The following is a 27,345-nucleotide window of genomic DNA, read 5'->3' as shown; positions in this document are numbered from 1 at the left end:
CCTTTGCACTGGCTGTCCTGTCCCTCTGGGTCTCTCTTTCCTGATATATCTGTATGGACCCTCCTCACTTCTTTCAGGTCTTATTAGAAGAACTTCAACCTCTCACCTTGAGGGTCCATGACACTTTTACTGCTTTATTTTTCTCCTGAGCTTTCATCACCCTGTTACATAGGAGTCAGCAAACCACTGCCCACGGGCTAGTCACCTGTTTTTGTAAATTAAAGGTTTTTTGGCACACAGTCATGCCCATTCATTATGTATCTTCTCTGTGGCTGCTTTTGTGTTATGAAAGCAAGATTGAGTAGTTGTGACAGAGACTACATGACCCACAAAGCCTAAAATATTTAAGATTCTGCCATATATGTAAACATTTCTTAATTATCTTGTTGACAGCTTGCTTCTCTCACCAAAATGTCAACTCCCCCCCAAAAAGGGATTTTTGTCTCTTCCTCTTGCGGCACAGAAAGTTGCTTGTATGCAGTATACATCCAACGAATGTTTGTTGCGTGAATGTGTAATCTAAAGTGTCCGCCCCCTCCAGATCTGATGCTTTGGTATTAGCCAAGATGAACACCTGTGAATTACTAAGGGCTGAGGTCAAGGATTAGTTTCTACCATCCGTGACTGGCACTTTAATTGTCAACTAAGCACAGTTTTGTCGCTTTCCTAATTGACACTGAGAGAGAGTGACAGAGAGGAAGAGCAACAAAGAAGAGCACAGAGAGGTGGGACAGAGATTTATGCCTGGGGAATCCCATGGACAGAGGAGCCTGGTGGGCTACAGTCCGTGGAGTTCAAAAGAGTCAGACATGACTTACTGACTAAACAACAACAACAGGGGAGTGTAATAGTTAATGCCCACTGCTGGGTTTAAATCCTGATTACACCACTCTGACTAGGGGATCTTGACAGGTCACTGCATCACTGTGGGCCGGACCTAAAAACATGTCCCCGCATGAGTTTTAGAAAACATTTATTTATTTATTTGGCTACACTTGGTCTTAGATGTAGCAGGTAGGATCTAGTTCCCTGACCAGGGATCAAACCCAGGCATCCTGCATTGGGAGCATGGAGTCTTAGCTATTGGACCACCAGGGAAGTCCCATGAGGCTGTTTTATGGATCAGTTGATGATAAAAGGAAGATGTAGCGATGGATGCAGTAGGCTCTCAGCAAATGGCAAAATGTTAACTTAAGATGTACTCGTTCTGCCAGGACCCCAGTCTTTCTGCCAGGACCCCTCTCCGCCCTGGTAGCAACCGAGAGAGGGCAGGTCCCATCACCCACACTGCACCCCCAGGCTACTTTGGCCCAGATGATGAGGAGCATGTTGGGGATGTCCTCTGCGTAGGGTGGGGTGATTTCATTTTTTTTTTTGAGTCACGCAGGAGCATATGGTGAGAGGGTCCCTGTGAAATGAGACTGCCTGTTGCTCAAGCAACACACAATGCTCTAGCAAATGGCCCCAGTGCAGCCCTCCTGGGCTTCCCCCATCCCACTCCCTTGAGCTCAGACAGCCAGTCCTCCAGTCTGTTTTCTGTAGGAGGTGGCAAATGGCAGATTCCAAGGCAGCCAGTGCTGAGTCAGAGCTGGATTCCAACCTTAACTCCATGTGTGTGGCTCTGGGTCTCAGTTTCCTCATCTGTAAAATGGGGATATTTAAGGCTCTACCATTAAGAGTCACAGGCGGTGCACAGAGAAACACCTAGAATAGTGTGGCATAGATGAAATGGCTGGTAATCCGTTATTATTCCAGAATGTTGCTCAGATCCAGGTTGGGCCCCAGGAAGGTCCAGCAATGAGGCTTGTCCAGTGGGCACAGGAGCCATGTGGGTCCTTCAGAGGCTCCGGGACAAGGGAGCTGGCTACGTTGACTAAGGTTCATTCTCTAGCAGTTAAAAATGACTTGGACCACACTTTTGGCACAGAATTTCAACATATACCTATCTTTGCAGTCTTTGGGCTTGGATAAGCACTTACCCTACCACAAAATCCTAATGGAGATAGGTCCACCATGCACAGACATGCCCCAGTGGCCCATCTCCAAGGATCCCTGGTCCTCCAGAGCAGGGCTTCTCAACATCAACACTCTTGACATTTTGGACTTGGTAACTTGTGGTGGGGGCTAAGCCAGACAGAGACTGCAAGAACTTGAGTTACTTGCTAAACTATCATCTCCCTGGAGGGTTTTCCTAGCCACAGTAACCACAGAAGTCTCTGTGAGATTCTCTCAGTCTCAACTGGGGTGGAAATCCTTTGGAGTCTGAGAATAGAAACTAGGGAATCTGAATTTGCATTGAAAAAGTTAACCCTTCACTTTCCTAAGTAAAGAATCTGCCTGCAATGCAGGAGACCTGGGTTTGATTCCAGGATTGGGAAGATCCCCTGGAGAAGGGAATAGAATTTTTCTGTAAAGATTTATCTCTTCTTCACTTATTCTGTTAATTTAATAATAAAGTAATAAGATGAATACTTATTACTGTTATGTCAATCAATAAGTCATTTATTTATTTTGGTGTGTACTCTCTCTGGACAGGTAATGTAAGTAAAAACACCCAGCACACAGTGGGCACCCAGAAAATGCTCTTTCTCTTGCCCTTCCTTCCCATCTCCTGGTCTATAAGTAACCAAAACATTTCTCTTCCCTCCTAAACACTTAGCAAGACAAATTTAAATATATTCCCTGATTATAATAGCAAACTGTGAAACTATTATACATACAATTGATAAGCAACAACGGTATAGAACAGGGAATTATATTCAATATGTTATAATAACCTAAAATGGAATACAATCTGCAAAAAATAACTGAATCACTATGCTATACATCTGAAACTAATGCAATATTGTAAATCAACTTTCCTTCAATAAAAAAGAGGGTAAAAATCAATCATGTTCACACTGCTATATTTAAAACAGATAACTAACAAGGATCTACTGTATAAGCACATGGAACTCTGCTCGATGTTATGTAGCAGCCTGCATAGGAGGGGAGTTTGGGGGAGAAAAGATACATGTATATGTATGGCTGAGTCCCTTTTGTCAACCTGAAACTATTACAACACTGTTAATTGGCTATACTCCAACATAAAATAAAAAGTTTAAAAAAGTCAGTTGTGCTCATTATAGACAAATTTGTCAATATAGAGAAGTATCAAGAAAATAAAGATTCCCAAGTCCAACTACCTAGTTGCCATCTTGGTAGAGTGGACTTCAGCCTTTTTTTTTTTTTTCTTGTATTTTCAAAATTACACACTTGAGATTATAAGGTTCTACGGACTGAACTATGTCACAATTCATAAGTTGAAGCCCTAATCCCTGATGTAATGGCATTTTTTAGATGGAGTCTTTGGGAGGTGATTAGGGTTATAGGTGGTCATGAGAGTGGGACCCCTATGATGGGATTAGTGTCCTTGTAAAAAGAGACTCCAGAGAGCTTGTTCTCTCTCTCCCCCCTCACCATGAGAGGGCACAGTGAGAAGGCAGCCATCTGTAAGCAAGAAGAGAGCCCTCGCCAGAACTGGACCATGCTGGCACCCTGATCTTGGACTTCCAGTTTCCAGAACTATGAGAAAGCACACTTTTGTTGTCTAAGCTGCCCTGTCTATGGTATTTTGCAATGTCAGCCTGAGCCCATCTGTCAGTGCAGGAGACCTAAGAGACATTGGTTCGATCGCTGGGTCACAAAGATCCCCTGAAGGAGGACACGGCAACCCATTCCAGTATTCTTGCCTGCAGAATCCCACAGACAGAGGAGCCTAGTGGGTTACAGTCCATGGGGTCACAAAGAGTTGGACACAACTGAAGTGACTTAGCAAAGCATGCACACTTTGGTTCTTTTAAAAGAATCAGTTCCCCTTACTTGTCATTATATATGGTGAGCATTTCCCTGAATCCTTAAATATTCTCCCAACAGATGATTTTTAATGATGACATGATACTCCATCATATGGAGGGACCATACGGTATTTAACCAGTTGCTTCCAGTTTTGTTCTATTTTTACAGATAATGCTGGGGTGCACATCCTGATATAAATCTTCGACAGTGTTTCTGATTACTTAAGGTTAGGCTTTTTCTAAAATCACTTTAACTGGGAAATCAAGTGGGAAAGAAGAGATAAATTGAAAAATGGAAAAACCTGGATAGGGCCCCAGCACACCATGAGGTGAGCTGCTGTTCCCTCAGCCAAGAACACTCTTCTCCAAAACATCTGCCTGGCTCTCTTCTCTGTGGAAATGCCCCCTCCTCTGAGAAGCCCTCCCTGATTGCCTGACCTAAACTGGCCCCCGTACCCCATCGCTTGTCCTCTTATGCTGCTGTTGTCCTCATGGGACAACAGGTCAAGTCACTATGTCCCACATTATACATTTGCTTAAGGTCTATCTTCCACATTCTGAGTAGTTCATTATTTATCAATGTTTATTGGTCACGTCTGTCTCCTCTATGAGGGTGGAGATTTTGGTCTCTCTTCTTCACTGTGCTATCCTTGATCACCTGATCATTTCCTGGCACACAGTGGACATTCAGTAAGTACTTATGGGATTTCTCCAGTGGTCTATGGTTGAGGATCCCCGTGCCAATGCAGAGGACATGGGTTCAATCCCTGGTCCAGGAAGAGTCCACATGCCATTGGACAACTAAGCCCATGTGCCACAACTACTGAGACTGCGTGCCCTAGAGCCTGTGCTCTGCAACAAGAGAAACCACCGCAATTAGAAACCCAGGCACCACAACTAGAGAGTAGCCCCCATTCACCACAACTAGAGAAAACACGAGTGCAGCAACAAAGACCCAGTTTGGCCGAAAATAAATAAATTAATTAAATTTTAAAAATAATCATTAAAAATAAGTAATTATGGAATAAACAAATGGATTTCAACGATGAGAAAAGAAAAGAGATGTTTGGCCTCCATGCCTGTGGATTCTAAAATGCTTGAAGCAGGTGCTTCTGGACTCTCCCATGGATCTCACCTGACAGCGGCTGGTAAGGCCATGCCCACGGGCTTGGCTCCAGCACAAGATAAAGGACAAAGAGTCCAGACACTGCGCCTGCCTGTGGCTGGATGGAGCTAGGGGCGTCCTAGGGCAGGCCTGGCAGATGGCAGAGCACATGGGCAGGGCTCAGATGAGTCTGGAAAAGCAACAGCTCTGTCTTCGCTAAGCAGAAACTCAAAGATGCCACCTTAGCTTCTGTCCTTAGCAATGAGTGATCCTAGTGGTTGTATTTTGAGTTGAGGAGTTGTCTTTTCTTTTCTTTTTTTATAAATTTACCTTCAACTGGAGTATAATTGCTTTATAATGTTCGTTAGTTTCCGCTGTAAGACAACGTGAATCAGCTATAAGTATACATATATCCCCTCCCTCTTAAGCCTCCCTCCCATGGTGGGTGGATTGTCTTAATTTAGGAAGTCTCAGACAAGGGTTCAAGTGCAAGTACTTTATTTGGGAGATTTATGAACTGAATTATGCAATTCCCCCTCACTACCCGCCCCTCCTGCCCCCAGCCAAGAAAAGTTGAAAATCTAACCTCCACGACCGCAGGATGTGACCTTATTTAGAAATAAGGTTGAACTTCCCTGGTGGTCCAGTGGTTAACAATCTACCTTCCAATGCAGGGAAGACAGGCTTTATCCCTGGTCCTGAAAGATTCCACATGTCATGGGGAAACTAGCCCATGCGCCACAAGTACTGAAGCCCTCATGCCCTAGAGAATGTGCTCCAGAACTAGAGAAGCCACTGCAATGAGAAGCCCCTGCACTGCAACTAGGGAAAGCCTGCTCGCGGCAGCAAAGACCCGGCACAGCCAAAAAATCACATAAGAAATTTTTTTTTTAAAAAAAAAGAAAAATAGGGTCATTACAGATGTAATTAGTTAAGATGACATCGTACTGGAGTAGGGTGGGCCCTAATCCAACACGATAAGTGTCCTTATAAGAAGACGGCCGTGTGCAGATGGGATGTTCAAGAGGAGGACAGAGAATCAATAAGCCAAAGAATGCCAAGGATTGTTGGCAGCCACCGAGGCTGGGAGAGGCAAGGAAGAATTCTCCCTGAGAGCCTTTGGAGGGTACCTGGCCCTGCTAACACCTTCTGGCCTCCATACTGTAAGATAATAAACGTCTGTTGTTTTAAGCCACCCAGTGTGATACTTTATTATTGCTCTCGGCTCACATCAAGCTCAAATTCCTGCTGGGGTTTCTACCAAAGTACGACGGTGGGATATAACTGCATGGCAAGTTCTAGAAGGCTACTCTGCGGCAGTTACCAGTGGGGTGAGAAGGGGGAACAAAGTGGGACCAAATGGCTCACCCCACTTCCTCAGTTGCTGCCAGAGTTTTCACAATGAAAAATTCATACATTTCTAAAAGGAGCGCCTGTTGGGGTGGAAAATTTGGCTTACAGAGAGCTTACCTAGGGCCATGGTTCTAAATGCTTCATATATATTCACCTTACTCAGTCCTTGTGCCCTGTGAGGGAGGGTTGTGCTTTTCATTTTGCACATGTGGAGACGGAGACACAGAGAATGTAAGCAACTTGCCCAAGGTTGCACAGCATGGAAGTGGTGGGGCCGGGAGGGGAACCCAGGCAGCCTGATGCCTAACTCTGTTCTTTCAACTGTTTCCCCTGAGCTTGCATCTCTCAAGGTGATTCAGCTTGAAGCTTCCAGGGTAAGTATCTCCTCAGACAGTGGTGCTTCTGACTATAGAACCCTCTGGAAATTCGTGGGCCTGCTCACACTTCCTCACCCACCGCTGAGCACATTCCCATTGTCTTCCTCTGAACCTCCTTCTGGATGTCCAACCCCATGACACAACCTGACCCAAGAATGCTCCTGACGATCTCAAAGTTGCTGTCTGTTCCTAGAGATGCTATGCTCAGGCCAGGTCGTTAGGCAAACTAGGGCACTGTGGCTTTTTCCCACATCCTTTAGATTTGCCTAATGGACATATGGACATAATGGTAGAAATCTATGTGGTCTATAATATGAATGACACTCCCAAGATGTGGTGACTTGTGCAGTGTGTGGCATGCATAACTGTCCAGGGATGGGGGACAGGAAACAGGGTAGAAGGGGAGGCAGGTAGGAGCAGACATCTTTTTAGACCTGTCCTTAACATTTTCAAGACTGAGGACAGGAGAACCAACTGAGGCCCACATAATATGTGTGAATATTTAAAAACTACTAAATAAAACATGCTCTATGCTTCCTCTGCACAAACATACCTTCATAAGCACTAGGAAGGTCAGTCTAGAATTTAGAATCTGGATGTTTGCACTGGGTTAAGGGGTGGGGACAGGCTTCCCTGCCCCTTGACCATGGCCTGCCACCTGGGGGCATGGGAGGGAGGGCTCCACACACACATGCCTGGACATGTCAACCTGCATGTCTATATTCCAGCCACATTTGTGCCAACAGCTACCCCAAGGACATTCTTAGACCTCAGGGGATACAATGGGTAAGGTAGTCAGAGAACAGACTCATGGAAGAATCCAAGTTCATGGAATCTGGGCTTGGGCAGGGAATTCTAGGATCTCAGATGATGCAAAATATGATCTAGAAAATGGAGGGGTGGTGGCACCAGTTCCCATCAGCACCATAGGGAAGGGCGTGGCTGGAGGAGGGTCAGCAAGAGCTCCAGCACAGAATCCCTTTGGATAGGTGTCCAAGACATGTCTCTATCTTTCCTCTGTGTTGGTTTTTAACTTCATGCAACCTTTATATATTCAAAAATCTAAATTATATTTTAAAACTTGTGCAATTAAAAATTATTCAGCAACTGTGTGCCCTCTAGATTCTCACCTCCTGAAGGTCCTTCCCTATTAAGAGTTCTGAGGACAAGACCCCCATATTGTCAAAGGACTGAGACTTAGGCTGGCTTTCCTGGGGCAATATTGAGCTGTCCTGTGGCTGCCTCCCTGGTTCAGGGTCTCTCCACTTCAGCCTCAGGAGTTGGCCGGGCCTGGCTCTCCACCACCCCTCATCACTTACGTTGTAGAGGAGGTCAGTCCACCCTTCCATGGTGATGCACTGGAAAACAGTCAGCACTGCAAACAGGATGTTGTCGAACTGAGTGATCCCATTGTTGGGCCCTTCCCAGTAGGGCTGACATTTGGTCCCATTGGGGCAGGTGCGGGCAGGTTCCTCTGTCCCACACGGTGCTGGAGACTCACCCTGAATGTCATCTATGAAACGGAAGAGGAGAAAAGTCAGGGGAAAAGGCCAGCAAAACCAGCCCTGAGAAACAGGAGCCAGGGAAGATTCAATGTTGTTGAATCTGCAGAAAAATGGCTCTTAGGATGGATTTATCAGTCTTTTTCCAAAAAGTCCAATGCTCCGCTTGGTTGATCTATTCATTGTTTTCTATTTCATTAATTTCTTCTCTAAGCTGTGTTCCCTTTTTTGTTCTTTTCCTAAACTTTTGAGATAGATTAATGTTACTTAAGGCTACAAATTGCCCTTTAAGTGCAGCTTTAACTGCACCTCACAAATTTTATCATGCATTATTATCATTATTGTTCAAGTAAAATATTCAGCAGTTTCCATTATTATTTCTTCTTCGATTCGTGGATAACCAAGAAGCATCAAAAATTTGCCAGATATATACAAAAATAGAGTAATGTAATGAATTCCCATGTACCCATCATCAATTTCAACATTTATCAACTCAGGACTAATTTTGTTTCATCCACATCCCCTCCCCACACTAAAATATTTTTAAAGCAAATCTCAGACATCCTAGTATTTCATCAACAAATAAGAAGTATGTTTCTTAATTTCCAAACACTTCTAGTGGTATTTTTTTGTTACCAATTTTTAGCCTAACTGCACTGTGGTCAGAGGATATGTTTTGTATTATTCTGTCCTTTGAAATCTGTTGAGATCGACTTTAAGGTTCCCACAACAGTCAACTTTGGTAAATCTGCTGTGTGCATTTTGAAGTGGTTGGGGGCAGTGTTCTCCAGACTTCCATTAGCACAAATTTGTCAACTGCGTTGTATTATTCTTCTGTAGCCTGACTGATTTTTTTTTCTTGAGATGTACTGGGCTCAGGGAACTGTTCTGGGGGCGAGCTAGGCCAGTACACACAGTACTCAACCTTAGGAACAGGAGCTAAGCTTTCTACCCAAATAGCAAGAGGCAGATTGTGAAAATGCCACAAGGAAAGAGACACATGTCAATGGACACCCCTTTTGCTGGAAACAAAAGACAGCTTCCTGGCAGACTCAGACTGAGTGATAAAGGTTGAGTCTGAATTCTAAGGTGTTGAAGGGGAGGGGGAGGAGATGCCTTCATGAGAACATGGAATCAGAGGAGTACAGAACATCCTGGGTGTGTATAGAACATCCCACTGGACCAGAGCCACAGATGTGAGAGGATTCTCTATTCAGTGAGTGACACTTTTGAAGGTTTTTAGAGAGTGGCATTGTCCGATAAGAAATCAAACAGCTGAGTGTGTAAACTCAAGCTCCCCACTAAACAAAAATATATCTCAATGCACATGCTACATATAGGGGTTGCAGCCCATTCTTAACCTCCACTTAGCAAGAAATAGGGAGAAATAAGCCAACACAGAATGCATGAATCTTACTGGCCTTTGAGACTCCTGTTAAATAGAAACTCTAGGCCATGCAAGATGACGTTTGCCATATCAGAAGGGACACCTACAATTCAAGAAGCACTGACATCCCAATCACTAGTTTAAGTTGTGGGAAATACTTTTCCCCTTCATGTCAGACTTGGTAGAGGGGCTGATTTAATGAATATAGATTGGAAGGCAAAATCTTAAACATAAAACTTGGGGCAAAAGGCAAAATTCCATGGGCTCCTATCATGAATGAGAACCACGGTTTGTTGGGAAGGTTGCCTCTGTCCAAAACCTTCTCCATTTTCACCTTCCGTCCAAGTCTGGCTCAATTCCCATCCACCAACACCCTCCTCTCTCTTGGGTTAGTCCAGTCTACTAGTCCCCTTTTTCCTCCTCTCAGGGCTACAGTAGCTCCCTTATGTTCACATTTGGTGAGGAGATAAAAGCAGGCATTAACCTGCACTGCTATAGACTAGTTCCAGATGAGGAGTCTTGTTTCCTCAAACTATTTTGGAAGCTCTTGGAAAACAGGAAGCTCTCCCACCTTTCCTTTGCATTTCTCTGGGTGTTTAGCACAGTGCTGGGCACACAAGAAGTGGGTTCCTGATTATAAGGAGAAACTGTCTGCAGGAGAAATCTGACCACCTTCAGCAGCTATGCCCCGTGGTGCTCCTGATCGTGACCTGCCAGCCCCCTCACCATGAAACACTCTGGGGGCTGCTTCTAGAAAAGCAACCATCCAGAGAGTCTGAGGAATTTGGTTATAAATATATTTTAAAATTAACCTGCTGCCTGGGTGTCTGTATATATCTGTCTCTTACTCACACATTCTTATATTTTTAATTGTGAGCTTTTCAGTCATCTTCCCTAAATCAAGGCCTCCTACCCTCCAGTTGCCCCACCCACGTCTGTCCCCTTACAACCCTGATTTAGACTCAAGCCAGTCCTCTGTCCCCTTGGCTGGAGAGAGAGACAGAGAGAGAACCAACAAAAACAAAAAACCCAGGATCCAGGAGTCCTGGTTTCTCTGCTCTTGGCTGATGTTTCCAAGGGGCCCTGCCCTGCATCTCTCCCTCCAGCACTTCCGCCCAGGTGTCGAGGCCAGGAGCAGAAATAGCTCTGTCTCAATTAACACCTTCTTCATTGGGGAAGAAATAATTAGGACATCCCATATTGAGCAAACTTCACAAGCCCAGGAGAGAAGGAGATGGGAGGAGCAAGAAAAAAGGAAGCAAAAAAAAAAAAAAGCATCTTGAATAAACCTTCCTTACTGGGTTTTCCTGCCCTCTGGGAGGTCTGGGGAGAGGGTTTGGTTACCTGGGGGTCACCAGGAAGAGAAGGTGGATGGGAAGCCACTCCAGGACAGAATTATCTTCCCAATAAGGCAGGCCTGAAACCTCCTTCCCTTCTCACACAGGCTCCCCTGTCTCCATTCACAGTTTCCTTGACCCACGACTAACGCTGTCATTCAGGCCATCCACAGTGAGGAGGCCCATGGTCCAAGTATTGAAATACAGGCTTCCCTCTTATTTGATTTCATTTGGTTCTTTGGCTTCAGAGAGCAAGTAGCCAGGTTTGCATAGCAGGGCACTTAATGAAAGATGAATGTGGAAGCTATTAGGTCCTTGAGTATATGAATAGCTAGGGACACCCAGGCTGTTTCACTGCTGTTTCAGAGACTAAAGCTGTGACTTCTGGTCTTCCTGGTTTTTTTCCTGAGTCAACCTGCCCCATCTTGTTGTTGTTGTTGTTTAGTCTCTAGATTGTGTCCGACTCTTTTGTGATCCCATGAACTGTAGCCTGCCAGCCTCTTCTGTCCGTGGGATTTCCCATGCAAGAACACTGGAGTTGTTTGCCATTTCCTTCTCCAGGGGATCTTACAGGACCAAGGATTAAGCCTATGTCTCCTGTATTGGTAGGTGGGTTCTTTACCACTTGAGCCACCAAGGAAGCCACTAAGCTAAGGGGTTGACTGTGGCACAGTGTGGGGAGGGGAGGAGCCAAGATCCTGTTTGCGCTTGATGCTGATTGGTTGGTGCCAGGACTCCCAGTGGGATGTCTTTAAGGCATCTTCTTGGGGAGACTAGGAGGAGTCACCCTCGACTCTCTCTTCCTTCAGGGTAAGGAGGTTTCAGGCTTCTCTGGTGGCTCAGTGGTAAAGAATCTACCTGCCAATGCAAGAGACGCAGGTTTGATTCTTGGGTCAGGAAGATCCTCTGGAGAAGGAAATGGCAACCTACTCCAGTGTTCTTGCCTGGGGAATCCTATGGACTGAGGGGCCTGGCAGGCTACAGTCCACGTTATCACCAAGAGTTGGACACGACTTAGTAACTAAACAACAACAAGGAGGTTCAGAACTCAGTACATGCTACGGTCTGGGGTCGCTGCAGGGTAGCTAGGCAGAGGCTGTAGGCACTGCATTTGTATTCTGCTGTCTTTTGCCCCTACGTGTTCCCACTGAAAATATCTTTGATGCCTGCTCCTGCCCAGCATTTGGGGCAGCCAGCTGTGCCAGGGCATCAATGCCCATTCTGGGCTCAATCCCTGCCAATGTCGGACAGAATATGGTGGATAAATACCCAGCTCCCTTGCCCCCCGTGTGGGATGGGTCTGAGGCATGTGACCTACCCTGTTTCCCCCAGGTGCTCAATGGAGCTGAGGTCTGGTAACCTTGCCCAAGATGGTAACCTATCTGATAACATCCCTAGATGTTACTAGATCCTCTCCTGTCTCACTTTTTTACTCACCTGATGGTGTTTCCTGGGATCACTTCCCCAATAAACCACTTACCCTGGGACAGCTTCTCAGGTACCCCAGTGTAACATACCAGCAACAACCAAGATCTCTGGGGCTGTTTCACCCCCTGCCTTGCCTTCAGGAAGATGTTCTTTCTCCCAGCTTCCAGGAGAAAGAAGCAAAGCCCTGCAGATCTTGTCCAGGAGCTTGTCCCCAAGGGAGAAAAGAAAGGGGAGGAAGTTTGGAAAAAAAATCTATGATGCTGCTCGGACCTACCTGTGCCCTCTTCAAAGCAGGTGGTATGAAATTTTCCCATATAAAATTCTAACCCTATGATTGCAAAAATAAGGATTGCAAAAAATAGGAGGAGGCCGATCTGCAGCAGGGGGATCATTGCCTTCATGATCGACTTCAGGACGACTTGTAAACCTGGGGAGACACAGAGAGAGAGAGGCCCCAGAGGCCTGTGAGAAGGTACCCTGAAACGCCACCCCCAAGATGCCTCCTGAGGAAACTCAGAGCACGCGGGATGCGGGGGATGGGGCAATGGTGAGGGAAGATGCATGGAAGACATGGAGCCTGCTTATTTTAATAATAGGAACAATCCTTCCTTATATTTTAAGCACTTTTTTTTTTGGTTTTGTTTTGGCCGCACCATTTGGTTTGCAGGAGCTTAGCTCCCTGGCCAGGGACTGAACCCGGGAACATGGCAGTGAAATCACTGAGTTCTAACCAATGGAAATTCCCCACTTTCTATTTTAAAAATATTTTTTAAAGTACTGGGCATAGGCTGTCCTGTTTGATGACTTTTGGGGCAAGTAAGAGGTGGAAATTCATAGCTTTCTGAGCCCTATTCCTGGGTGTTGCACAATTTTCATTCAGATCATGGTGCCTTTTTCTAACCTTTTTCCACCAAGAAGGGGCGTCTTTTTCCTAATTCATACAATGCCATATGCATTAGTTGCAGCTCTGCCTGGGAAAGCAGTGAACGTCCTAGTTTCAACCCTGAGAAACCAGGTATTATTTCATTGGCTTTTAGCAACAATCCCATGAGGCAGGCACACGTGTAAAATTATCCCCATTTTACAGAGGTGGGAAGCAAAGCTCAGAGGATGTCATGCTTAACATGAGGATTCAGCCTCAAGGTGTGAGAAATAATGGGGCCAGGATTTGAACCCAGGTTGGAACTGATGTCAAATTCTATGCCTGTAACCAACCTTTAGGAAAGTCTATGTTCAAATGCTCCCAGGCGGCTCAACAGTAAAGAATCTGCCTGCCAACGCAGGAGACACAGGTTTGATCCCTGGTCACAAAAGAGTTGGGCATGACTTAGTGACTAAACAACAAATAACGTGGTTAAAATGAGAATTTCTTGTTTTATGTCCTTTGATACTCTTCAGTGTCTCCCAGTTTATAGTCTATGAGAAGTTGAATAGAATTTGTATCCTACAGTTGGGTGAAAACTATATAAATCTTAATTATGTTGAATTGGTTTATAGTACTTTTCGGGTCTACTACATCCTTCTACTTTTCTATATATTCATTCTATTAATCTTTGAGAGTTTAATATTGAAATTCCAATTAAAAATCTTAATTTATCAGGCTCTTCATCTGTAAATGGGGATGAGACTTAGCACCTCCCTCTCAGGATTAAATGAGAGGGTTCATACCTAGCAAAGCCCTTGGCATATCACAGACGGTCATTAAACAGAGATTCCTGTTAGTATTAGCTTTGGGATGGAACTTGATTTAACATGACGTAGGCACCTCTGGTCTCTTTAAGAGAAGACTCTTAAGAGTCCCTTGCACAGAAAGAAAATCAAACCAGTCAATCTTAAAGAAAATCAATCCTGAATATTCATTGGAATGACTGATGCTGAAGCTCCAATACTTTGGCCACCTGATGCAAAGAGCCAGTGCGTTGGAAAAGACCTAGATGCTGGGAAAGATTGAAGACAAAAGAAGAAGGGGGCGACAGAGGATGAGATGGTTGGATGGCATCACCGACTCAATGGACATGAGTTTGAGCAAACTTCAGGAGACAGTGAAGGACAGGGAAGCCTGATGTGCTGCAGTCCATGGAGTTGGACATGACTGAGCAACTGAACAACAGGCACCTGCTGGAATCTTGTGGACACCTGAGCAGAAGTGCCTTCTTTCTACAAAAAGATCCTGCTGGTTGTTATCTGGGAAATCTTAAGTCTTTAAATCTGGATGGCAATGAACCTGAAGAATGAAGCTAATGAAATGCAAAACGGTGGTAATAACTTAACCTACCTCATATGCTTGTTGTGAGGATAAATGAGTTTTTTAAAAATGGCAAATACTACAACAGTGCTTGATACATTGTAAGTACTTATAAATAAAAATATTAATGATTATTATTAATATATTACTACTACTACTGACCAGTAGAACAGAAAAAGGTTAGCCCTGTTTCATTTTATTTATTTATTTTTTTGCAGCTGAACCTAATCCTGATCATGAATAGTATAGCCACCCACAAAGGGTCTGGAGTAGGAGCATCCATCTATTCTTGGAGGATGAGAAAATAGCATGGAATGAGTAGTCCTGGGAACTCATTGTGTCAAACTGTAAGAACTCTGGTGAGTCATTTAACCTTTCTGAGTCTCTACATTTTCATCTATAAAATGGGTTCACTGGGTGATTGTGAGGATGAACTAAGATAATACACAAAAAGCTCTTTCTGCCATGCCTGGTATGCAGTAAGTACTCAGTAAATGGTAACCATCATTGCCACCAATATTATTCAGGCTGTGGGGGCAGATTGGCTAGCTACTAATTCTTCCATTCTCAGCCACATGATTTTGCTCAAATTATTCATCTGCCCTGAGCCTCAGTTTCCTCATCTGTAAAATGGAGATTTTGGTCCTATCAACTTCACAGGGTTTTGATTATAGAATGGGGTCCTGGGTGGTGCTTAGCATGGCTCCTGATAGAGAAGTGCTCATTAAATGGGTACTGTGGTGATGGGTGAGGCTCCTGGCTGGCTTTTAGGAGTTCACCCAGACCTGCAGCCAGATTCCTGGGGGTGGGGAGTCCCTGAAGGGGCTTCCCCAAAGATGAGGCTGCCCTGACCCAGGATAGGGTAGCATCTGAGGGTACCTATGAAACCCTCTTGCAGAAGGGAAATCGAGGGCTCCTAGAACCTCTGAGGAGACCCCTTGCCAGGGTCAGAAACTCACGCACTTGGGATTCCAGACACCAGCTTGAGCGGCCGCAGCACTCGAACTGCCCTCAGCGTCCTTAGGTCAAACTCCGTCCCAACTGTTGCCAAGATGCTGGAAGAAAGAAGCCAGAACAGAAAGCAGACGGTGGGTTTCAGGGTCAGAGAGGTGGGTGGGAGGTTCAATGTTGTGGTTTCTTTTTTCAAAATTTTTTAATTAGAGGATAGTTGCTTTACAATGTTGTGTTAGTTTCTGCTGTGGAACAATGCGAATCAGCCATAATTATATATATAATCAATTATACATATATAATTGATTGATCAAATCAGTCAATCCTAAAGGAAATCAGTCCTGAATATTCACTGGAAAGACTGATGCTGAAGCTGAAGCTCCAATACTTTGGCCATCTGATGCAAAGAACTGACTCATTGGAAAAGATTCTGATGCTGGGAAATACGGAAGGCAGGAGGAGAAGGGGATGACAGGGAATGAGATGGTTGGATGGCATCTCCAACTCGATGGACACGAGTTTGAGCAAGCTTCAGGAGTTGGTGATGGACAGGGAAACCTGGCGTGCTGCATTCCATGGGGTTGCAAAGAGTTGGACACGACTGAGCGACTGAACTGACTGACTGATACATATATACATATATATGTACACCTCCCCTCCCTCTTGAGCCTCTCTCCCTCCTCCCATCCCACTCCTCTAGGTCATCGCAGAGCACCAGGCTGGTTTCTAGGCAGGGTGACCACGGGCTGGGTCTCAGTTTTGTCATATGTAAAATGGTGTTAAGAAAAGGTTGTCATTGGAACCTCAGATGATGAGCAAGGAATGCTGAAAAACAAAGGATTCTGTGGTTAAGAACTGGCGTCCCAGGTGGCACAGTGGTAAAGAATCTGCCTGCCAATGCAGGTGAGACAGGTTGGATCCCTGGGTCAGGAAGATCCCCTTGAGTAGGAAATAGTAACCTGCTCCAATATTCTTGCCTGGAAAATTTCATGGACAGAGGAGCCTGGCAGGCTACAATCCATGGGGTTGTGAACAGATGCTACTGAGCATGCACTGTGATTAACCAGATGGAGACCACACAAATAATTTGGGAGTGTCTTCATTCTTGTCCAGCAGTCTGAGTCTTACAACTTTGGCCTGTGAATAACCAGTATCTACATCTGTCTTTATTTTTTGGCTGCTCATGCAGAATGTAGGATCTTAGTTCCCTGACCAGGGACTGACCCACGCTCCCTGCAGTGGAAGTGTGGAGTCTTAACCATTGGACCACCAGGAAAGTCCCTCGCTGTCTTGTTTTTTTTAAATTGTTATTGTATATTGGAGTATAGATGATTTACAACTTTGTGTCAGTTTCAGGTGTACAGCAAAGTGATTCAGTTATACATACACACACAACCATTCTCTTTCAAATTCTTTTCCTATATAGATTACTTACAAGAATACTGAGGAGAGTTCTCTGTGTTATACGGTAGGTCCTTGTTGATTATTTATTTTATATATAAATATAAAATATATTATTTTATACATAGTAATAGTACATCTCTTTGTCTTTCAGACAATCAGTATCTGCATCTATTAACAACCTGTATTGGCACCTGTATTAATAAATCGCATTGGCACGCTTTTGTCTCAGGACTTTCTTTAAAGCTAAGACAGACCCAGGCAGTGAATTCCCCTGCAAGAGCAGCCCTCCACCAAAGATCGATGGGAAGAGGTGGATGAATTCCCCAGCTCCCTCGCCCCCTCCTTCCAGATTGCTCTGAGCTGTGAGTTCCATACAGGCTCCCAGAGAGGTTGAGCCCAGCTGCCCATCGAGGGTAACCTGCTCAACCCCTCATTCTTCCCTGTCTCCCCACCGTTGTCCCCCACCCACATTTCCTGGAGTCACTTTCCAGATGAACTACTTGGACCCGAATTCTTGTCTCAGGGTCAATGTAGGGGCACTCCAAACTAAGACAGGAGTATTCCCAGCTCTTTCCCAACTATTCCTAGGACAGAAAGTGAAAGTGCTAGTCGCTCAGTCGTGTTGGACTCTTTGTGACCCGATGGACTATAGCCTATCAGGCTCCTCTGTCCATGGGATTCTCCAGACAAGAACACTGGAGTGGGGAGCAGCCCGCCATTCCGTTCTCCAGGGGATCTTCCTGACGCAGGGATTGATCTCGGGTCTCCTGCCAGAGACACCATTCCTAGGACAGAGATGTGTCTATTAGATTGGGCTAACCTCCTCTTTCACCATCATCAAATGTACATCTAAACACATCGTATGTCCTGGGCAAAGCAATACATGAGGCCCTCCCTGCTTCGTGGGGCTGATGCAGGAGAAAAACAGTTTAATCAAAAAATGCACACAGAGATTGAATCCATTGGGGGTGTGATGCAGTCTTAGAGAGGGCAGGCAAAAACAACAGCTCTGAGGGTACACAGTAGGTAGTGTTAACTCATCTGGGACCCAGGGAGGTTCCCATTTCAAGCTGAGGATTCATGGATGAGCAGGTGGAATCTGATCAGTGGGGGAAGAACTTTCCAGGCTGAGGGAATGGCTGAGACAGAGAGCCTGGGGCAGGAAGGCAAATTCAAGGAAGGAAACGGTGCATGGTGGGGATTTGGGTGATGCCATGAAGCTGAAGTGTAGATGGGGGCCTCGCCAAGCAACCCCAAGGAAATTTTCATTCATTTAATTCTATTTTTTTTCTCTTCCTCTTCCAATTTTCATTTGCATTTCTCAAACTCCATCCTGTAGATCACCAGTCTATTGTACTTTCTTCTTTATCAGCAGGTAAAAGCCATTGTTAAGGGTGTGTGTGTGTGTGTGTGTGTGTGCACGCGTGTGTGGGCTCAGTTGCTCCGTCGTGTCCTACTCTTTGCAATCCCATGGACTGCAGCTCACCGGGTTCCTCTGTCCATGGGATTTTTCAGGCAAGAATACTATAGTGGGTTGCTATTTCCTCCTCCAGGGGATCTTCCCCACCCACGGATCAAATCCATGTCTCCTGAACTGGCAGGCGGATTCTTTACCACTGAGCCACCTGGACAAGCATTCCCTGAGTTTTCAGTCACTCACTTCACAAACATTAACTGAGCATCTACAATGTGCCAGGTCTTGGGGACACGAGTCATAGGAATCCCTATCTGTGTGTGGGAGGCTGAGAATAAACCCAGTAAATGTGCCAGATGTCAGGGCGATGAGTGCAAGGGAGCAAAGCAGTGCAGGGAAGAGGGTGTGCTGGCAAAGTGGGGCAGGATGAGGAGAGCGATGACACCCATTTCAATTAGTAAAGGCCAACTGCTCTTTCCCTCCTGGCTGGGTAGTAGTTCAGTGTTAAGGATGTTCAGACCAGCATCACCCAGTAGAACTTCAAGAAGAGCCGTATGTTAGACACAGAGAACAGACTGGTGGTTGCCAACGGGGGCGCGTTGGGGAAGGATGGAGTGGGAGATTGGGGTTAGCAGATGTAAGCTTTTATATATAGAATGAATAAACACTCTCTGTATAGCACAGAGAACTCTTCAATATCCTATGATAAACCATAATGAAAAAGCATATAAAAAAGAGAATTATATATATGTATAAATGAATCACTTTGCTGTACAGCAGAAATTAACACAACATTGTAAATCAATTATATTTCAATAAGAAAAGAAAAAAGGAAAAAAAAGGAAGAGCCATGTGTGAAATTTAAAATTTGCCAATAGCTACATTAAAAGTCCAAAGAAACAGATGATTAATTTTAATAATATAGTTTATTCAACCAGGTATATCTGAAGTATTGGGCTTCCCAGGTGGCTTAGTGGTAAAGATTTGCCTGCCAAGCAGAAGACGTGGGTTCAGTCCTGGGGTCAGGAAGACCCCCTGGAAAAGGAAATGGCAATCCAATCCAGTATTCTTGCCTGGGAAATCCCATGGACAGAGGAGCCTGGTAGGCTATAGCCCATGGGGTCATAAAGAGTCGGACACAACTTAGTGACTAAACAACAACATCTGAAGTATTATCATTTAAATAGGCAATCACTATGAAAGATTACTCATAAGACATTTTATATATTCTTTCCTTTAGACTAAGTCTTTGAAATCTGGTTAGCATATTCTATACTTATGGTACATCTCAACTCAGGTGTATGATGGCCATGCTTGGCCAGTGCTGAGTGTACCATGTAGGTCAGGTCCAGAGAAAGAGTCAGTGGGGAAGAGATGTGAAGTGAGTCACAGGAATGTCAGAGGAAAACTCTAGGCAGAAAGACAGCCAGTGCAAAGGTCCTGAGGCAGGACCATGCCTGGTACACTTGAGGAATGGCAAGGAGGCCACACAACTGAGTGAACCATGGTGACAGCGGGAGGCGATGAGGGCAGGGAGGAGATGGGGCAGTGTGCAGGAGTTTGTGGGCCATGGTGAGGACTTGGACTTTTGTTCTGAGTGAAGCAGGAGCCAAGGAGGGTTCTGAGCATTGCAGAGACATGATCTGACTTACATATTAAAATAAGATCCCTCTGGGGGTCAAGACCAGAAACTGGGAGATTAGAAGGGGGCGGAGATGACCACAGTGGTCCACGTGAGAGACGATGGGTTTAGATCTAGCTGTGCTGGACACAAGGATAACACTGAGATGAACTCAGCCTTGCCCTTAGATGACCATACAAGTAAGTGGATGACAGATTCAAGTACAAGTCCTTCTGGCCCCAAGGCTGTCGGAGGCAAGAAGGAAGAGGAAATGAATACAGACAGCGTGGGGGACAGCGTGATTGTGGAGCCCAAGGCTGAAAATACAGCAAAGCACAAGATCTTACAAAATCTTAGACCTGGAGTTAAACCCTGACCCTGCATCTTCTCATTACCTAGCCTTTGCTCTAACTTCTCTGAGCCTCTGAAATGCAGCTAATCTGACTTCCTTCCTGCCCAGTGCAAACCTAGTGGGCACCCAAGATGGACTATCTCCTAACCCCCTCCCTGGAAGGATGACAAGGAAGTAGGAGCAGAATGGGAGCGGGGAGAGGCTTCTCAGACTGAGAATGCCCTACAGAGGCAGAAAACTTCCTTTAGGAAACATGATGGCGGGGGTGGGGGTGGGGGGAAATCGAGGTGGGCTGGACCACTGGAGGCTGTGAACTGGAGGCAGAGGAGGTGGGTCCTGCTGTGTGGACAGTAGGAGTCATGTGAGGTTTCGGAACAGGGGAGGGATGTGATTAGGGTTGGCGTTAGGAAGACAAGCCTGACAGCTGAAAGGACAGATTGGTGGTGATGGAGGCAAGAGTTAGGAGACAGCCGCAAGAGCAGACCAGTGTAATGAGGACTAGAACTAGGACAAAGGCAGTGGGAGTACAAAGGAGGCCCCAATTTATATATAGCTGCCATAGATTGCTGTGCTCACCAAGGGCTCACCAAGCACTCCCTGCATCCCAGCCATCATTAGGAGGAGTCCCATTTTACAGACGAGGAAACTGAAGCCTGGAGAAGTTACTAAGGCATGGAGGTCCATACCACCAAGTGAGAACATGAACCCAGGACCCCAGGACTCCAGAACCCCAGTTTTCCACCTCACATGGCTTGCTGGATGGGGCAGGGGCAGTGGTGGGAAAGAAAAGGAAGGGAAGAATGCCTTTCTGGTTATAAATGGACCACCAAGTGATGATCACTCATTTATTTACATGGCTTTGTTGAGTTCCTGCTATGTACCAGCCGCTCAGGTAGGACCTGAGGATGCCACCATGAACAAAGTGACAATGGATCCCTTTGGGACAATGGGACTATACATGGAGTGTCGTGCTATGGAAAACAATATGGCGGCCACCAGTGCTTCCAATGGAACGATGGAATGTGTGGTGGGAAAGAGGAATTAAGACTAGGCTACCTGAAGGATGGAGTTATCAACTGAGATGGGGAAGATGAAGGAAGGGGGAGGTTTGAAGGAAGATCAAGAGCTGGGTTGTGAGATTGTGACTGACATATACACACTACTATGTATAAAACAGATAACTATTGAGAAACTACTGTATAGAACAGAGAACTCTACTCAAAGTTCTGTGGTGACAAAGTGGGGAGATATATATATATATATGCATATAGCTGATTCACTTTGCTGTACAGCAGAAATCAACACAACACTGTAAAGAAATTAAACTCCAATATAAAAGTAGGGAAAGAGCTGGGTTGTGGACACACTGAGTTTGGGAAGCCAGTTTTCTGTAACTCGTTCATTAAAACCTTCCAGAGGCTATCACCAGGCTTAGAATAAAATTTGGATTATACCATGACCACAAGATCTTGCCTGACTTGATTTCCCTGACCACCCTTTCTATACTCCAGCCACTTTGGCTTTCTGTTCTTCCAACGGGAAAATCTCCTTTCTACCCCGGAATCATATGACAGCCATCTCTTTTCCTGCTAACACTTGCTCCACGCCTTCAACTCTCTCCCTGCTTTGCCTAGTTGGCCCTCTTCAAATCTTTCAGGCTGCAGCTCAAACTTTTCTTCTCAGAGAGGATTTCCCTGTCCCCCTCTAGATAAAGAAAACTCTCTGGGATTATATGTTTATTAAATTGCATTTATTCTTTTGGGCTTCCCAGGTGGTTCAGTGGTAGAGAATCCACCTGCCAAGCAGGAGACACAATTTTGATCCCTGGGTCGGGAAGATCCCCTAGAGAGGGAAATGGCAACCCACTCCAGTATTCTTGCCTGGGAAATCCCATGAACAGAGGAGCCTGGTGGGCTATAGTCCATGGGGTCACAAAAGAATTGGACACAACTTAGCACCTAAACAACAACATATAAATGTTTGCTATCATCATCAGTTACATTTTTATTACTTGTCCCTAAGTTATACCAGAATTGACTGATGAAGGAACCAACATTCATTAAGTTCATTTTCTTTGCCAGGTTATATGCTTGTGGCTTTAAATACTGAGGTCTCATTGTATGCCTCAGTATCTTTACCAGATGAGTGTTCTACACTCAGTTAATTGACAGGGGAACTGAGACTCTGAGGGGTTAACTACTTGCCCACAATCACACAGCTAACATGTGGTATCTGTGACCCGAGTCTGGCTTTGCTGCCTCCACTGTGCTGCCCCTGGTTAATTCCCCCACTTGACTTACCCTCTCCCAGGATCTCAGCCAAGCTTATGTCTCCATTAACCTAAGTGTAGGAAGGATCTAGATTTTTCTCTAGCTGCGTGGAAGTCAGAATGTCAATAAATATTTGCAGAGGAGCAACTACTTTGTGCCAGGTGGATGAGGAGGGGAACATGTGCAGAGGCCCTGGGGCTGGAGAGAACTTATGGTGAAGAGTGGGGTTACCAGATGAGGGGGAGGGCCAGAGGACAGGAGAATGAGAAGAAGATATCAGTGTGGCTAGAAAACAGGGGAGAGGATGGAGGCCTCACTGACCTCACCCACCTGACTTTATTTAGAGGAAGCATCTGCCCACACTATTCACAAGGGCCAAGACATAGAAGCAACCTTATTAAATGTCCATCGACAGATGTACGGATAAAGGCGATGTGGTCCATATATACAATGGACTATTATTCAGTCATAAAAAAGAATGAAATAATTCCATTGGCAGAAACATGGATGAACCTAGAGATTATCATATTAAGTGAATTAAGCCAGAAAGACAAATATCATATTTCGTTATATGTGGAATCTAAAAAAATGATACAAATGAACTTATTTATAAAACAGAAATTGACCCACCAGTATAGAAAACAAACATGATTACCAAAGGGGAAAGGGGGGGAGGGATAAATTAGGAATTTGAGATTAACATATACACACTACTATACATAGAATAGATAACCAACAAGGGCCTCCTGTGTAGCACAAGGGACTATACTCAGTATTTTGTAATAACCTCTAAGTGAAAAGAATCTGAAAAAGAATATACATACATACATATATATATATATATGTATGACTGAATCACCTTGCTGTATACTTGAAACTAACACAACATTGTGAATCAACTATACTTATATAAAATCTTTAAAAACTTGACATACAGAACAAACATATGGATATCAAGGAGGGAAGTGAGTTGGAATGGATTGGGAGACTGGGATTGACATGTATACTGTGTATAAAATAGATAACTAATGTGCGTGCATGCTAAGTCGCTTCAGTTATGTCTGACTCTTTGCAACCCTATGGACTGTAGCCCACCAGGCTCCTCTGTCCGTGGAATTCTCTAGGCAAGAATACTGGAGTGGGTTGCCATGCCCTTCTCCAGGGGATTTTCCTTACCCAGAATTAAACCCACCTCTCTTATGTCTCCTGCATTGGCAGGCGAGTTCTTTACTGCTAGCACCACCTGGGAAGCCCAGCTAATGAGAACCTACTGTATAGCACAGGGAACTCTACTCAATGCTTATGTGGTGACCTAAATGAAAAGGAAATCCAGGGAAGAGGGGATATATGTATATGTATATGTATAGCTGATTCACTCTGCTGGACAGCAGAAACTGACATAACATTGCAAAGCGACTATACGCCAATAAAAAAGAAAAACCCATGCAGATAAAAGATAATATTAAAATAAACAGACCTCCTTTATACAAACATAAATTAAAGAAGCATCTGCCCCCACAGATCCAGTCCAATCCTTCTGAGATAAATATTCAGAGCATAACTGCTTCCCATGCAGTCTATATTCTTGCTATTGGTAGATTTTGCAAATCTTCTTCAAGTTTATTCTTGTATCACCTGGCTTTTAGCTTCTCTTGAAAAAACTATTTCTAAAATTCCTTTTCTAAACCCTCAAATGCAGAGTCAAGATTTGGTCTGTGCAATGCACCTTTCTTGTTCACTCGTTTATTCATTCATCCCTTTCATCCCCACATTCTACTTTCATTCCCCCCCCACCCCCCCCCAGAGAAAACGGATACGTTTAATTTGGTTTTATTGGAGTGCATTCTTGTAAACCATGCGCTTTATTTTGAACGCATGCATTTTAAGTTTACATCAATGGCAACTGTCAGGACTATTCTCTTGTTTTCTATTTTCACCCAGAACCGCAGACGTGCAGTTTGGGGTTCTCGCTGGGCCCGGGGGCTGCCGAAGTGCGCCCGTCACATCCCACCTGCCCATCCCCCAGGCACAGACACCAGGTGGCCTTCAGCTCATCCTTCACAGATGGTGTCGGACCGGAAAACCTCATACCCGCTCCTTATAAAACCAATAAAAGTCTCACGGAGACTTACGTGCCTGGGAGCATAACTGCCCCTGGGTCTGGACTTAAATGGACCAATCACCGTTGATCACTCTCCGCCGTGGCCGCTCAGGCCACGCCCCCATGAGGGGGAGGAGCTTCCCCTGTCACCACAACGGGCTGACCCTTCCCTTACCCACCTTTCTAGTTTTTTCCACTCTAAGAGGCATACAGAGACACCCACTGTTTTCATTTTCATCTTTCTGATTACAAGTGGTTTTGAATACCATGTCATCTACTGATTAGCTTTTCAGACTTTTACTCCCTAAACTGTCTGATCACATTTTTGGCCTGCTTTCCTCTTGGGGTTGCTGGGCTATTTTTGCTTTTCGTTATTATTATTATTTGTATTTTTATTGAAGTTGAGTTGATTCACAATGTTGTGTTAATTTCCGCTGTAGAGCAAAGTGATTCAGTTAAACATAAATATATACATTCTTTTCTGTATTCTTTTCCATTTTGGTTTTTTTACAGGCTATTAAATATAGTTCCCTGTGCTCTACAGTAGGACCTTGCCCTTTATCCAGTCTATGTATAATAGTTTGCATCTTCTGGTCCCAATCCAACCCTCCCCTGCCCACCCCTCCTTAGCAGGCAGGGTTGCTGTGTTATTGTTGTTGACAATTCCCTGCTATGGGCTTCCCAGGTGGCTCAGAGGTAAAGAATCTGCCTGCCAATGCAGGAGACCGGGTTGGATTCCTGGGTTGAGAAGATCCCCTGGAAAACAAATGGCAACCCACTCCAGTATTCTTGCCTGGGAAATCCCATGAACAGAGAAGCCTGATGGGCTGCAGTCCATGGGGTCACAAAAGAGTCGTAACTTAGTGACTAAACAACATTTCCCTCCTATAGTCTTGATCGGTGCTGGCCAGTATGGTAGCCACTGGCTGCATGTGGCTATTGAGCTCTTGAAATGTGAACATTGTGACTAAGGAACTGAGTTTTAAATTGTATTTACTTTCAATTCATTTCCATTAAAAATAGTCACATGTCATAGAGAACAGATTTGTGACTGCCTAGGGGGAGTGGGGATAGGGAGGGATGGATAAGAAGTTTGGGACTAGCAAGTGCAAACTATTGTATATAGAATGGATAAACAAGGTCCTACTGTATAGCACATGGAACTATACTCACTATCCTGTAATAAAACATAACGGAAAAGAAAAATTTTTTTTAAATAGTTGCATGTGCCTAGGGACTATCATACCGAACAGCTGTTAGCTGTTAATCGCTGATTGCTTTTTTCCTATCATCCTATGCACTATTTACAAACACTACTTTAGTTCTTACCACATGTCAGGTTTTGTTTTGTTTTGTTTTCTTGAGGGAGAGACTCAATTTTATTTTACTTTTAAATTCATAAAACAAGCATTACATTTTATCAGATGTTTTTGGGGGAAAGCAGTATAAAATATATCACCGAGATAACCTTTATTCTGTAATCATTTATATGGACTATTTTCTTAAGCCTTAATTGAACTTGTTACAATACTGCTTCTCCTTTATGGCCGCAAGGGATGTAGGATCTTAGTTCCCTGGTCCCACCTCCCTGGTGGCTCGAACCCACACCCCCTGCATTGGAAGACTAAGTCTCAACCACTGGACCATCAGGGAAGTCCCTATTCTGTAATCATTTAAAAGACTACAAAAATACTTTATTTAAATATGGCTCTGACAGAATCATCTTAAAACAATCTAATTTTTAAAAACTAAGCATATACATTTAGGGTCAAAATAACCTTAATTACAATTTATTTGAAACAACCCAATCAAAAAGTGGGCAGAAGACCTAAACAGACATTTCTCCAAAGAAGAGATATAGATGGCTAATAAACATATGAAAAGATGCTCAATATCGCTCATTATTAGAGAAAAGCAAATCAAAACTACAATGAGGTATCATCTCACACAGGTCAGAATGGCCATCATCAAAAAGTCTACAAGCAATAAATACTGGAGAGGGTGTGGAGAAAAGGGAACCCTCTTACACTGTTGGTGGGAATGCAAACTGATAGGACCACTATGGAGAACAGTGTGGAGATTCCTTAAAACACTAGGAATAAAACTACCATATGACCCAGCAATCCCACTACTAGGCATGTACCCTGAGGAAATCTGAATTGAAAAAGACACATGTATCCCAGTGTTCACTGCAGCAATATTTACAACAACCAGGACATGGAAGCAACCTAGATATCCACTGGCAGATGAATAGATAAGGAAGTTGTTGTACATAGATACAATGGAATATTACTCAGTTATAAAAAGGAACACATTTGAGTCAGTTCTAATGAGGTAGATGAACCTAGAGCCTGTTATCCAAAGTGAAGTAAGTCAGAAAGAGAAAGACAAATATCATATATTAATGCATATATATGGAATCTAGATGGTACTGATGATCCTACGTGCAGGGCAGCAAAGGCGACACAGACACAAAGAAGAGACTTTCGGACGCAGTTGGGGAAGGGGGGGGGATGATTTGAGAGAATAGCATTGAAACATAAACATGACCATATGTAAAATAGATTGCCAGTGGGAGTTTGATGTATATGATTCAGGAAGCCCAAAGCCAGTGCTCTGTGACAACCTGGAAAGATGGGGTGGGGAGGGAGGTGGGTTCAGC

General features: G+C 44.5%; 1 protein-coding gene across 3 annotated transcripts in view; it reads right to left on the bottom strand.

The window, feature by feature from the left end:
- The window catches only part of CACNA1A (calcium voltage-gated channel subunit alpha1 A), a 250,656-nt gene that overhangs the window by 120,128 nt on the left and 103,183 nt on the right, over positions 1-27,345 (bottom strand). For all 3 annotated transcript variants that reach the window (XM_081495595.1, XM_081495594.1, XM_081495593.1), the window contains exons 4-6: positions 15,534-15,625; positions 12,600-12,752; positions 7,991-8,184 (exon numbers count right to left, since the gene is read on the bottom strand). In XM_081495595.1, coding sequence (XP_081351721.1) covers positions 7,991-8,184; positions 12,600-12,752; positions 15,534-15,625 — 439 coding nt within the window. The remainder of the gene's footprint in view (positions 1-7,990; positions 8,185-12,599; positions 12,753-15,533; positions 15,626-27,345) is intronic.

Source organism: Giraffa tippelskirchi, chromosome 6, assembly GCF_054371585.1.
Source record: "Giraffa tippelskirchi isolate mGirTip1 chromosome 6, T2T-mGirTip1v1.2.pri, whole genome shotgun sequence".
Lineage (NCBI taxonomy): Eukaryota > Metazoa > Chordata > Mammalia > Artiodactyla > Giraffidae > Giraffa > Giraffa tippelskirchi.
Note: the sequence above shows the minus strand (reverse complement) of the source record. Positions and strands in the feature narration are given on the sequence as shown.